The 11,656-nt window shown below is 37.5% G+C and overlaps 1 protein-coding gene across 5 annotated transcripts in view; it reads left to right on the plus strand.

Moving 5' to 3' along the window:
• Window positions 1-384: 384 nt before the first annotated feature.
• The window catches only part of SRGAP2 (SLIT-ROBO Rho GTPase activating protein 2), a 79,151-nt gene continuing 67,879 nt past the window's right edge, over window positions 385-11,656 (plus strand). For 4 of the 5 annotated variants that reach the window (XM_039320055.1, XM_039320058.1, XM_039320057.1 and 1 more), the window contains exons 1-2: window positions 385-444; window positions 9,391-9,606. In XM_039320055.1, the coding sequence (XP_039175989.1) occupies window positions 418-444; window positions 9,391-9,606 (243 nt within the window). In that variant the 5' untranslated portion in view covers window positions 385-417. Of the gene's footprint in view, window positions 445-490; window positions 645-9,390; window positions 9,607-11,656 lie in introns of those variants that run through there. The other variant, XM_039320054.1, reaches the window with a different exon arrangement.

The following is an 11,656-nucleotide window of genomic DNA, read 5'->3' on the forward strand; positions in this document are numbered from 1 at the left end:
GATATTTGGCTGGTTTTGGACACAGCCCATTTCACTTTATTAAAAATGTTTCTTCAATTTGGGCATAAGAGTCTGTGCCAATTTGAAAATAGTGGTGAATATCTGTAGCTCAGGTGTCGGATGAGGATGAAGGCTCATTTTCCAAGCTTTTGTGTTGGTTTCCAAACGTTTCGTTACCAGGCTAGATAACATCTCCAGCTGAGTTCAGGAGACTCTGCTGAAGATGTTACCTAGCCTGATAATGAAACGTTCAGAAACCAACCCTCAAGCTCGGAGAACAAACACTTCACCCTCAGCAATTAATTTGTGAACGTTGTAACATGCGTGCAGCCACCATATCTTTTTTCCAGCTAACTTTCTGTTGTTCATTTTGCATTGCAGAGTAAAGAAGTTGGACAGCAACTCCAAGAAGACCTGATGAAAGTCCTGAATGAGCTCTACACGGTAAATCCATTTGGCTCCCCCCCCCCTCTTTTTAGAAAGTAACAACATATTAAAAAGTTTGACTTTCCTCTGTGTGTTACAAAAATGGCAATAAAGCACCAGAAATTATTTTCTTCTATTGTTTCATTTTAATTCTCTGGTTTCATCCCTGTTGCCTTTGCTGCTGGTGTGGGATTACTTTCTACATTGAGTGAACATTGGTGAGTGTTTAGTTAAATCATTGGGCTCTTAATTGAAAGATAGTATCAGCTTTGAAGTCAGTTTTGGCTGCAAATGGACCAAACACAATGGTTTCTTTCATCACAAATGTAGGAATGCATGAGGCACAAGCTTTTGTCCTGCAATACACATGCAATAATTATTTGCATTAGATGCTTGTATAACTTTTTTTTAATTTGGCTTTTTAGAATCTGACTGGCACAAAAGGAGGCATGTGCTCATAAAAATTCTGGGCATCTCTTCTTTCATGCTTGAATTGGAAATGTTTAATATTTATTAAACCTGTTTCAGGTTTACTGAAACTTCGCAACTTAGAGCAAATTACTTCTATTTTTAAATTTAGGCTCTTTGAATGTTTTCTTTGAGGCATTTCCCCAAACAGCAGACAGTTTTTGGATTTTGTTTGGTCAGCTAGGGTGATTGCATTGGCAAATATTTTTCTCCACACCCAGTTGCCACATGAAAAGATGTTTCACAGAAACTCTTGAGGCAAAAGCAATGAGACCCTGCCATGAAGTAGAACTAGTAATCATGATGGTCTAGATACAGGCTGATGTTGCAATTTTGTCTAATTTATATGAATCAGCAAATCACACAGGGATAAAGGTTATACCTTATTATAGGCAAATGTTGGGAACTGCCTTTTGACAGCTGCAAACCTAAAACCTTTATGTGGTGTTTATTATTATTATTATTAAACTGAATTCCAGCTGCAGATGTTCATCATTTTGAACATACAACTGGTATGGTGACATTCTAGAAGTGCTCTAAAAATGAATAGAGGGTGTGCCTTGTTTGTGGCTTTTAACCTTGCTTTTTAGAAAAAAGGAATAGTTAACCCTAATAAAGCCACTAGAACAAGGGTGTCAGACTCGCAACATTACGTGATGTGTCGCAACATATCATGACTTTTTTTCCATTGTTGGCAATGGGGTGGGCACAGTTTCACCATGATGCATCCGGCCTGCAGGCCGGCAGTTTGACACCCCTGGACTAGAGAAGTCCTATTGGTAGGATTTTATACTGATTTGTAACAAATTCATTGAAGAAATGTAATTGCTAGGGTCCAATGTAATGTGACTGCTAAGAATTTTAAGTATTGATTTGTTTTTTCCCTTTATGAATGTACATAGATACATACATATCACCTGGCAATTTTGACTGTGAGATACTTTTACATGAGAATGAGTAATACTAATGAACTTTTGGGGAAAAACTATGAACGTTATTGAAAATAATGGTAAACTGGGGCAGGGGATTGACAAATTTTAATGGTGTATCCAGAGCAGAGATAACTTTATATAAAGAAGCCACGCTGAGTACATTTGGAAGGATGGGAGAAAGAAACCATGAGTTAAATCTCTGAAGATATAGAAGTCAATTATATTTTTCAATGGATGGTCAGAAATTTGTACTTTCTATTAATATAGCATTATAATAAAGTAGAATTAATTCACTATTAGTTCATGTTTCCTGTCAGGTTTACCTGGGAAGACTGATATCAGTCTTACAAGAGTGAAAGTACAAACTTCCCACTATCACCTTTAACTGCTTAATCCATCAGGGCAGGTCCTTCCTAAGTTTCTTTCTCTGACCACTAAGCCCCTGGATTTATGCCTCTGTTGCCTGATTGTTTCCTAGACAGCATCTCTCCACCTCTTCCCATAAAGTCATCCACACATTTCATTACAAATGATCTTTAAAAAGAAATCTAGATTTGTACGGTGAAAGAATAATAACCCTTTACCAAATAGAAAGCTTTACTTTTGAGAATAGGAAGATTAATTCCAAAACGAATTGAAACAATGAAGGAGGTATGGCACAGATTTATTAATCTGGATAATTCTTTCTTTATTGATTGATTAACTATGTATGCTCACCTACCTTACGCAGCATAACTCTGATCAACAACATACAGGTAGTCCTTGCTTAATGACCATTCATTCGTTTCACACAATCAAATTACTGTTACATTCCTATTGCAAAACTACATGTGCTGGGCTCAACTCTCAGTTTTGCGTTGTACCTGCAAGAAGGGCTGAGTGTTAGCCACATTCTGGAAGGCAGTAACATTTGCAGTATCCTTATTTATCTATTTAAATTTTAACAGCAAATTAAATATCCTAGCATAGAATTCATATTTCTATGAATAGAATTCCTAGAATTTATATTCTGCAATTAATGTAGAAATTACATTAATTTGCTTTTACTAATTTATCTTGAATTCCATCAGTTTCTTTCTTAAGCAGTTTCTCTAAGTCAGCAATCTGTTGCTAGATTATACCTCACAGCATCAATTAGCAATGATTATGCTGATTTGGGTTGGAAATTAAGATTCAGTAAGATCTACATTGCTCATCCTTGAGGATGACAACAAGAAAACATGGAATAGGCAGAATGTATATCTCATTCTACCAGTGAATCTCTGGCTTATTTACAGGAGATGAGCAAGGATTTCTGACTATCACTTTTAATCTGCCAGAAAAGCAAAATGAGATTCACTCATCCACACAATGGACATCCGCATGTCCTAAATCAGATCTGAGCAACTTTTCAAGGACAAAGACTGTTTTTTGGATTTTTAGGAGTTGGGGATGACACATTGAACAGACAGTGTTTTTCCCCCCTCTAATTAAGAAGCATATTAAACTATGTTGCATAAGCAGTTTTTTTTTTAGCGTTAGTTGGCAAGCAAACTAATTGCACTGCATTACTCCATGAATTTTCAAACATTGTTTGATTAGCAATTTTAAACAGCCAAGGAATAGTTTTTTCCTGTATTGAAGACAGCAAAAAACAAATCTAAGCCTGCATATTTTAGGATCATGAGGTGAATTTGATTTATGTGTTTCCTGCTCTATTTCTAAGTCTACCTATTTCCTAAATTAAGAGTTAAGGAAGAGATTACAGAGTTCTGTGTCAATTTTCTCTCAGTCAAGTTAGCAGCTGGCTTTTCTCTATGTTGTAACATCTTGGATTGTCATCCCTTCAATTCCATTGAAGGTCATTTGTGTTGAGTAGATTTTCTCCCATTCAGACTCCCAGTCTTCAGTTGATTTTTTTATTGATAAACGTTTTTCTGAAATATAAAGAATTACGTGTTTCCTCTTTCAGAGTTTTGTGTTATCACTCTCAATTATACATCAAAGGCATCTATGTTCAAAGCAGAAAGAAGACTGAAATCTGTTACTCTTATATATGGGAAGATTATACAAAGTTCTTAAGAAGTTTCTTTACACTCAGGAGTCCATTAAGCTTTGTTGATTAAGACTGCGAGGGCAATAATGATCTTAGTTTTTCTTGGTAGTTGAAGGCTGCATCTATTAAATAATTTGCATCTTCTTCTCTTCTGGCTTAACTTCTTTCTGACACCAAAGATATAATCTAATTCAGAAAATCCTTGGTAACATTCCACTGCATTGATGCAGTGGAAATTTACCTTTCCATTTGACTTAGGAGAAATCACTATAATTATATTCACTGAATTCACCGTATGAAAGTTCAACAAAACTTAATTCTAGCATGTTTTGCATTTCTTTCTTCAGTGTATCTCTAATTCTCTAGAACAGTGTCCCCCAATCTTTTGGACACCAGGGACCGGTTCTGTGGAGAGAGGTTTTTCCATGAATTGGAGGTGGCGTGGTTTCACATGCTTCCTGCATCTCGCGGATGGGGCTTCTCTTGTTTGCGTGGCCTGGTTTCTGGCATGTTGTGGACCAGTCCGAGTCCATGGACTGGGGTTTGGGGACCCCTGTTCTAGAATAGATGTTTCTGCTTTATTGTGTTTGCATCTCTGGTAGCATGTTTGTGTTGTACTAATGCAGCCTGGGTTGATTGTAAATACTTACTTGACATATTCTAACAGTGGTTCTAAGTTTGCTTTTTGTTACAAAGATAAGATATGTGTCTCTTCATACTTTCTGTGCATCTGGCACATAACTATCAATTTGTTTTGCTAGATCTTTTAATCTATATATTCCTAATGAAGCAACATACTTTCTTAAAATTTTACGACTAGATGGTTTTTCCATTTCAAATCTACTTTGTGATTTATGTACTCCATTTTTGATCATCATAAGTGAGCTTTGCCACCTACAGTAGCTTAAATGTGTATTCTTGAGTAGGCAACGAAAAGCAACACTTTTTCTTCTACCTCTTGAGAGCCTTATATGATATCAGTCTTATTGTGCAGTTATTCCTGAAATATGCCATTGAATTTTTTGCCCTTTTGTGTGTGTGTGAGAGAGAGATAACATAATCAGAATCTTTGGTCCTGGAAGTTCATTTGATCCAGGACTCCTCTTGGTTTTTTCCGTGTAGGAAATCAAAAGGACTGAATCCCCTAAATGCCTATGGCACTTCTCTATAGGCAAATAATATATAGGGAAGTAAAGGCAATTTGGTGTAGTTGTTAAGGCATTAGGCTTGAAACCAGGAAACTGTTTAGTCACAAAACTAAGTGAGTGATCTTGGGCCAGTCGCTTTTTGTCAGTCCTAGAAAGGAGACAATGGCAAGCCACTTATGAAAACTTGCCAAAAAAGGACTTGTCCAGGCAGTCTCTGAAAATCAGACAATGACTGAACAGAAGAAGAAAAAATAGAAGGAAGTAGTCCATTCCAAAACGTTGGTATCATTTTTGTGCATTCTTGTTTAACATTTTGAAGAGTTTCCTTCAGGTAATCCTTCTATCTGAGTGTCATACTGAGAAGGTCTTACGTCCAGTATCTCCAAATCTGTGTACAAATTCTGAGTAGTTATTTTCTTAAAATATCAACAAAGTGAAGTTCCTCCATGAATCCTGGTTTTACATCAGACCTGAACAACTTTTCGAGGACAAAGTCTGAAGTATAGTATTGCAAAATAGGCAGGGCTGTATCATGGTCAGAGGCAAGTTTTTCTGTTGAGGCAATTGATCAACAGTGTTAAGTATAGGATAATCAAGAGTGGGCTTTTAAAAAAAAAATATGAGTTTTATTTTCTTTATTCAGTTGGGCTACTCAAGACAAACTCCTTTGCTCGTTCCTATAGGAAGGTGTGAGAGTTCTAATTAAAAGAGAGGGGGAGAAAGACAAGGCAGGACTGGCAAAATAGATGCTCATCTAGTATCTTAATATAATCCCTTGATGGGAATAGCGTGTGGTATTCATAATACTTAGACTCCCGGACTGAATCCTTATGTAATTGCTTTGACCCTGGACCTTGATGTCAGTCTTGGCAGAAAATATGGATCGACCATGTTGACACATCCTTAAATATATGAAACCATTAAAACTGGGACTTACATAATTTTGATGCCTTGTGCCAGATGTCTTTCACTAGAAGTAATGGGAATAGGGGTACATGGAAAGAATACTTCTTCCTCTTTAAGGCAATTCCAAATGTCACCTTTAATTCTGTTCATTGATAATAATTCAGAGTTACCGTATAGATAAATTATGCTTCCTTTAATACTGAGTGGGTTAGCATTTTTAACTGTTACTTTTTCCTGTAACTAAGGAGTGTTGATTTAATTGCTCCAGAAGGAGTAACGAAATGAGAACATATATTCCACCTAACAAAAATTACGGTCAAGTTCAAATTGAGGTGAAAGAAGACTCAGGGGCTTGGTGCTTGCAAACTGGAAGGATTTGAGGCCAGAGTTGGCTTGCAGCAGGATTTTAAAATTGGAACATAGATCTCTTCTCTGTTTGAGCACACATTTACAAAGCAGTTATTATTAATATTTCATGAAGGTCTATGATGTAATTGGAAGGGTGCATCTTTTGCATCTTTTCAAGTCAGTTTGTAAATTTTATAATGTAAGCTACCTTGATCAGAATCTGTGGGAAAGAGAGGATATAACTGATTTTCAGTAAATAAATCTCTATTGTCTGTCTGTCTATCTATCTATCTATCTATCTATCTATCTATCTATCTATCTATCTATCTATCTATCTATCTAAGTTTTAAACATGTCTAGATGATGTGTTAATTAACCAGATCCTGAAGTTGAAACTCAAATACTTTGGCCACCTAATGAGAAGGAAGGACTCACTGGAGAAGGGCCTAATGCTGGGAAAGATTGAGGGCAATAGAAGAATGGGACGACAGAGAATGAGATGGCTAGATGGAGTCACTGAAGCAGTAGGTGTAAACTTAAATGGACTCCAGAAGATGATAGAGGACAGGAAGACCTGGAGGAATGTTGTCCATGGGGTCGCGATGGGTCAGACACGACTTCGCAATTAACAACAACAAAACTTTTGATATTTGATCTTTGCCAAGTTCAAAAGGTTATCAGGAGGGCCAAAATGCAAAGAAGGACAGGAATCAAAATATGTGGTTCAACTATTAGAGCTCACTTATTTGTAACAAATGCCAGTGAGAAAGGGAAAAGTCAGTATTGATCCAAAACAATGGAGGGACTGTAGAGAAACAAAAAGAAAGGCTGATTGTTAGCAGAGTCAGCCTCTGCTGTCTATGTTGCCTTTTGTATTGCTGAGCAGGATTAGCACTGATAGGGCATGGACTGCCATGCGGTCAGTTAAAAAGTGGTCTCTCTTCTAGTAATTGCTTTTTAAAGTAAAGATATCAACTTCCTGGGGAAAACAAAGGAATACTATTTAATGACCTTTTTCTCCTTGTCCTTATCCCCATATTGTCACATTCCAGTTGGAACAAGAATTATTCTTGTACTTCTTTCTTATCTGTTCATCTCTCTTTCCTATTTTCATCTGGCCTTTTATAGCCTTGTGCTAATAGGGTGTTTCACTTCATGCAGTAGACGTTAAAATCATTGGAGCTTTGTTGTATGGACTACAATAGAGATTTGCACTATGCATAATGACCCACATCTACTGATATTCAAACAAATATCAGAAACGTTCCTAAAAAATTTGGACATAATGTATTGATGGAACAGTAGGAAATACATGGCTGAAGGGACTGAAATTTACATTATGTTATACTTTAAAAGAGAATTTTATAAAGAGGTACAGGCTCCAGAAAAATTATTTAGAATGTATAAAGGTATTTTCAATTTATGTTGGAAATGCGAAAAACATGAAGGGTCATTTTATTGTGACAAAAAAAATTGGGGTTCAAATAAAGTTAAAAATAAAGAATTTTAAAGATTAATATTCATTTGAAAGCAGAAATTTTCTTTTTATAACTAATGGATAAACAGTTAGAAAAGCATTGTGGAAAGCTATTTTATATGTTATAATTGCTGGAAGATTATTTCATGCACAAAAATGGGAAGAATCTGAAATAACCACAATGGAGGAACAACTGCTGAAGATGATGCAATTAGCAAAGATGCAAAATTGACTTGTCTGACTAGAGAAAGAACAAAACCCATATTTATTAGTGACTAGAAACCCCTTATGGACTTTTTGCTAACAAATGAAAAAATGAACTTGTGATTTATGAGTTTGATGATTTAAAAAGATAGATTAGGAAAAGAAGATTATACTGTAACCCTAGAAAGAGAGGGTAAAATATAAATGTACTTCTGTTTCCAGTATCAAAAGCTGCTTCTTTATAACTTTTATTTTCTTTCCTTTTCTTCTCTATTTCTTTGCACTTTTTCACTTATTACTTCAGGTTTTTTTCAAAATTGTTATTTTTCTTTAAAACTTTTCTTTAATAAAAATTATATGTTAATAAGAAAGAAAAATCCCAGCAAACCTTGACAAGCAGAGTTAGGATAAAGTAGTGGAGGCCCTGGGTTAGCCATCAGAATCACATGAGAGTTTTAAAATGTTCCATACCTTTGCTGATCCTTTTGAGTTCTATAGGTAAATCTTATGACCATTCTTTCAGCAACCATTCAAAGTTACAATTGTGCTGAACGAGTATTGGTTATGACTGATCCTTGAGAGTTCAGGCCATCCCATAACCCCCATGGTCACATGACCATGATCTGGTGCTTAGCAACTAGTTTGCACTTAAGACCAGTTGCAGCACTCCGTGATCAGATTAACTGGGATAAGTCGTCCCCATCCACATACCCTCCCTTAGCCCCTCTCTGCTCATACTGCACCAACTAATTGTGCCCCCTCCTGAGCCTCATCGTTCCTCCCTTGCGCACCTTCACTGACCCTTGCTGCACCGGTTACATACCTTTCCTGACCCTAACCACACCTTCCTTGCTCCCTTTTTCACCCCCTTGCATCTTCATTGCATCCTCATGGACCCACCTTAACCCTTGCTATGGCTCTTTTGTACTCTTGCACACTCTCCACGAGTCATGTCACGCCTCCTTTCTACTTTTCCCAAGCCTTACCACACCTTCCTCACACCTTTGTATACCCCCTCGTGCCTTCCCCCACCCTGCAGTAGCCATTTAACCTGCCTGCCAGCCTGCTTGTAAGTCACCTGGGACTTACAACATCCTGCCAGCTTCCCCACTGACTTGATTGTGAGAACTGGCAAGAAGTTGCCTTGCCTAACAACAATGGGATTTGATTAAGCATGGCAATTGGGACTGCAGAGATTTCTGTTGCTAAGCAATGCGGTCACACTTTTACATCTGCATCATTTAGAAGTGGAAATTCTGGTTCCAGTTGCCACCATAAGTTAGGGACTGCCTGTATAGTAGGTGCATAGAATAGTTATAGGTATTTTTCTATTTGAATTTTAAGTTTACTTTGAAGGCATTGGTTGATTAATGTTCAGGTGTTTCCAAGTGGGATTTTTTTTTAAAAAAAGTAAGGTGGTTTATTAAGTGAGAATTGCCTTTGCAGGTAATGAAGACCTACCATATGTACAATGCTGACAGCATCAGTGCCCAAAGCAAGCTGAAAGAGGCAGAGAAGCAAGAAGAAAAACAGATTGGTAAGTCTGTGAAGCAGGAGGAAAAGCAAACTCCACGCTCCCCTGATTCAGCCTCCAGTGTCAAGTTTGAAGAAAAGCATGTCCGACGGAGCTCAGTCAAGAAGATTGAGAAAATGAAAGAGAAGGTGAGTGCACAACAGGGTTAACTGCTAGGTAATTGCAAAGCTCTCTTTACCAAGAGCAACTGCTGAGTGTTTGCTGCGAATCTAATACACAATAGAATATCTATCAGGGCGTTAAGGGAGAAGAGATATTTAATGGGGAAATAGCAGAAATACTGACCTAATGGCTCAGGGATTAACCTGAGGTCTAGAAACTATATTTAGGTATGAGTATTCATGAAATGGAATGAGGAGGTACAGGAATCAAAAGTCCAAGGAGGTCGTTTTGGCACTGATCCATTTCTTCTTATCCCTAGTCAACTATGTAAATGTGTTCAAATTGAAACTAATTTGCATGGTACATAAAGATACTATGTATCAAATAGTTAGCAATTTGATATTTAAATCTTTTAATTTGCAGAGGTAATGTAACATAGTGCCATAAGCAGAGAGACTATTTAAAAAGTTGGGAAAAGCTTAATATTTGCAGAAGACTACCTTGGATGTGTTGTTTTAAGAAGTAATAATCTTAATTGGAAATGCTCATTGTACTGAGATACAGAAATACAAGCACACTTTTCATAGGATCATGCATGAAACAAGTAAAGTAAATAAGCACAGCCAATGGATTTTTTTTCCCTCTTTTGTTCCTCAGTGCAGTATACAGATAGTCCTCGAGTTATGACCATTCATTAAGTGACTGACCATTGGTTTTCAAAGATAGAATGACACTGAACAAAGAAACTTACAACTGGCCCTTAAAGTTCCAGCCTTTGTAGCACCCCTACAGTTACATGAACAACATTCGAACACTTTAAAACCAACTTACACTTACTATATGACCAATTCCAGTGTTCCATGGTCACTTGATTGCCATTTGCAACCTTCCCTGCTGACTTAACAAGAGTAAAGTCAATGGGGAAACGTGCAGGGAAGGTCACAAATTGCTTAGGTAAGTCTCCCCCATCCCTGCCTTTCTTCGCTTGCATGCACTGTGGTGTCCTACCCCCCCTTTTCCTTGTATGCAAACACCACACCCTTCCTCCCTCTTTGCTCATTTGCACACACTACACCTTCTTCCCCCTGCACTCGCATGCACACACCCACCACTATCCTCCTCTCCCCTTCTCTCTCTCTCTCTCTCTCTCTCTCACACACACACACACACACACACACACACACACACACACACACACACACACCAGCGTCTTCCTTTTCCAGACCTGCTCTTGCAAGCATGCCCCCATCAGCATTCACCCGGACTTCCCTACATTTTCAGCCACCAGCATTCTCCTTCTTTGACTCTCTATTCTCACATGTACTCTGTGCCCTCCTTTTCCAGCCTTCCTGCTCTTGTGCCACACTGAAGCACTCCCTTCTTCAATTTGCATGCAGCTTGTATAGGGTGGATCTTCCCTGTCCCTGTGTGGCACTGTTGCTCTCTTTACCTATGGCTCCTGTTATTTCCTGCCTGCTTAATGACCCACACATCTTGAGATTATGACAGCAACTGGGACTGCCTGGATCATCATCACTAAATGATGTGGTCACATGATTTCACACATTACGACCTCATTACTTAACAATAGCAGTCCTGGTCCCAATAACTCAAGGACTACATGTAATTTGTCCTTATAGGAAGATTTACTGTAGGTGACATACTGGGTTATTGCATCACTGGCTATTTGCTATGCAGTGAGTTGTGAATGAGATTCTTGATTCCACAGTCTCAGCTGTGGAATTTCCTTTTGCTTCAGATGCTGTTGACAGCTAACATCGTAAATCTTTGGTGACAGTTTAAGACCTCTTCATCAAATATTTGGGTAGACAGGTGCTGCTGTGCCTTCCCATCTGGTTTAGGATTATACTGCATTGTATTTCGGATTTCAGTTTTTAATAAATAATTAGAGCCATAGAGCTTATTTCTAATTATTCTAATTTATTGTAAAATATTTTTAAATGTTACCCATTTTGGATTTTTTCAAGTAAAGAAATCAATCAATAAATATTGAATTAATTTTAACTTTATGATGGTTTAAATTATTAATGTTCCATATATACAGTATTCACATAT

Source organism: Crotalus tigris, unplaced genomic scaffold, assembly GCF_016545835.1.
Source record: "Crotalus tigris isolate CLP2741 ecotype Arizona unplaced genomic scaffold, ASM1654583v1 scf7180000023618.1514416, whole genome shotgun sequence".
NCBI classification, from domain to species: Eukaryota; Metazoa; Chordata; class Lepidosauria; order Squamata; family Viperidae; genus Crotalus; species Crotalus tigris.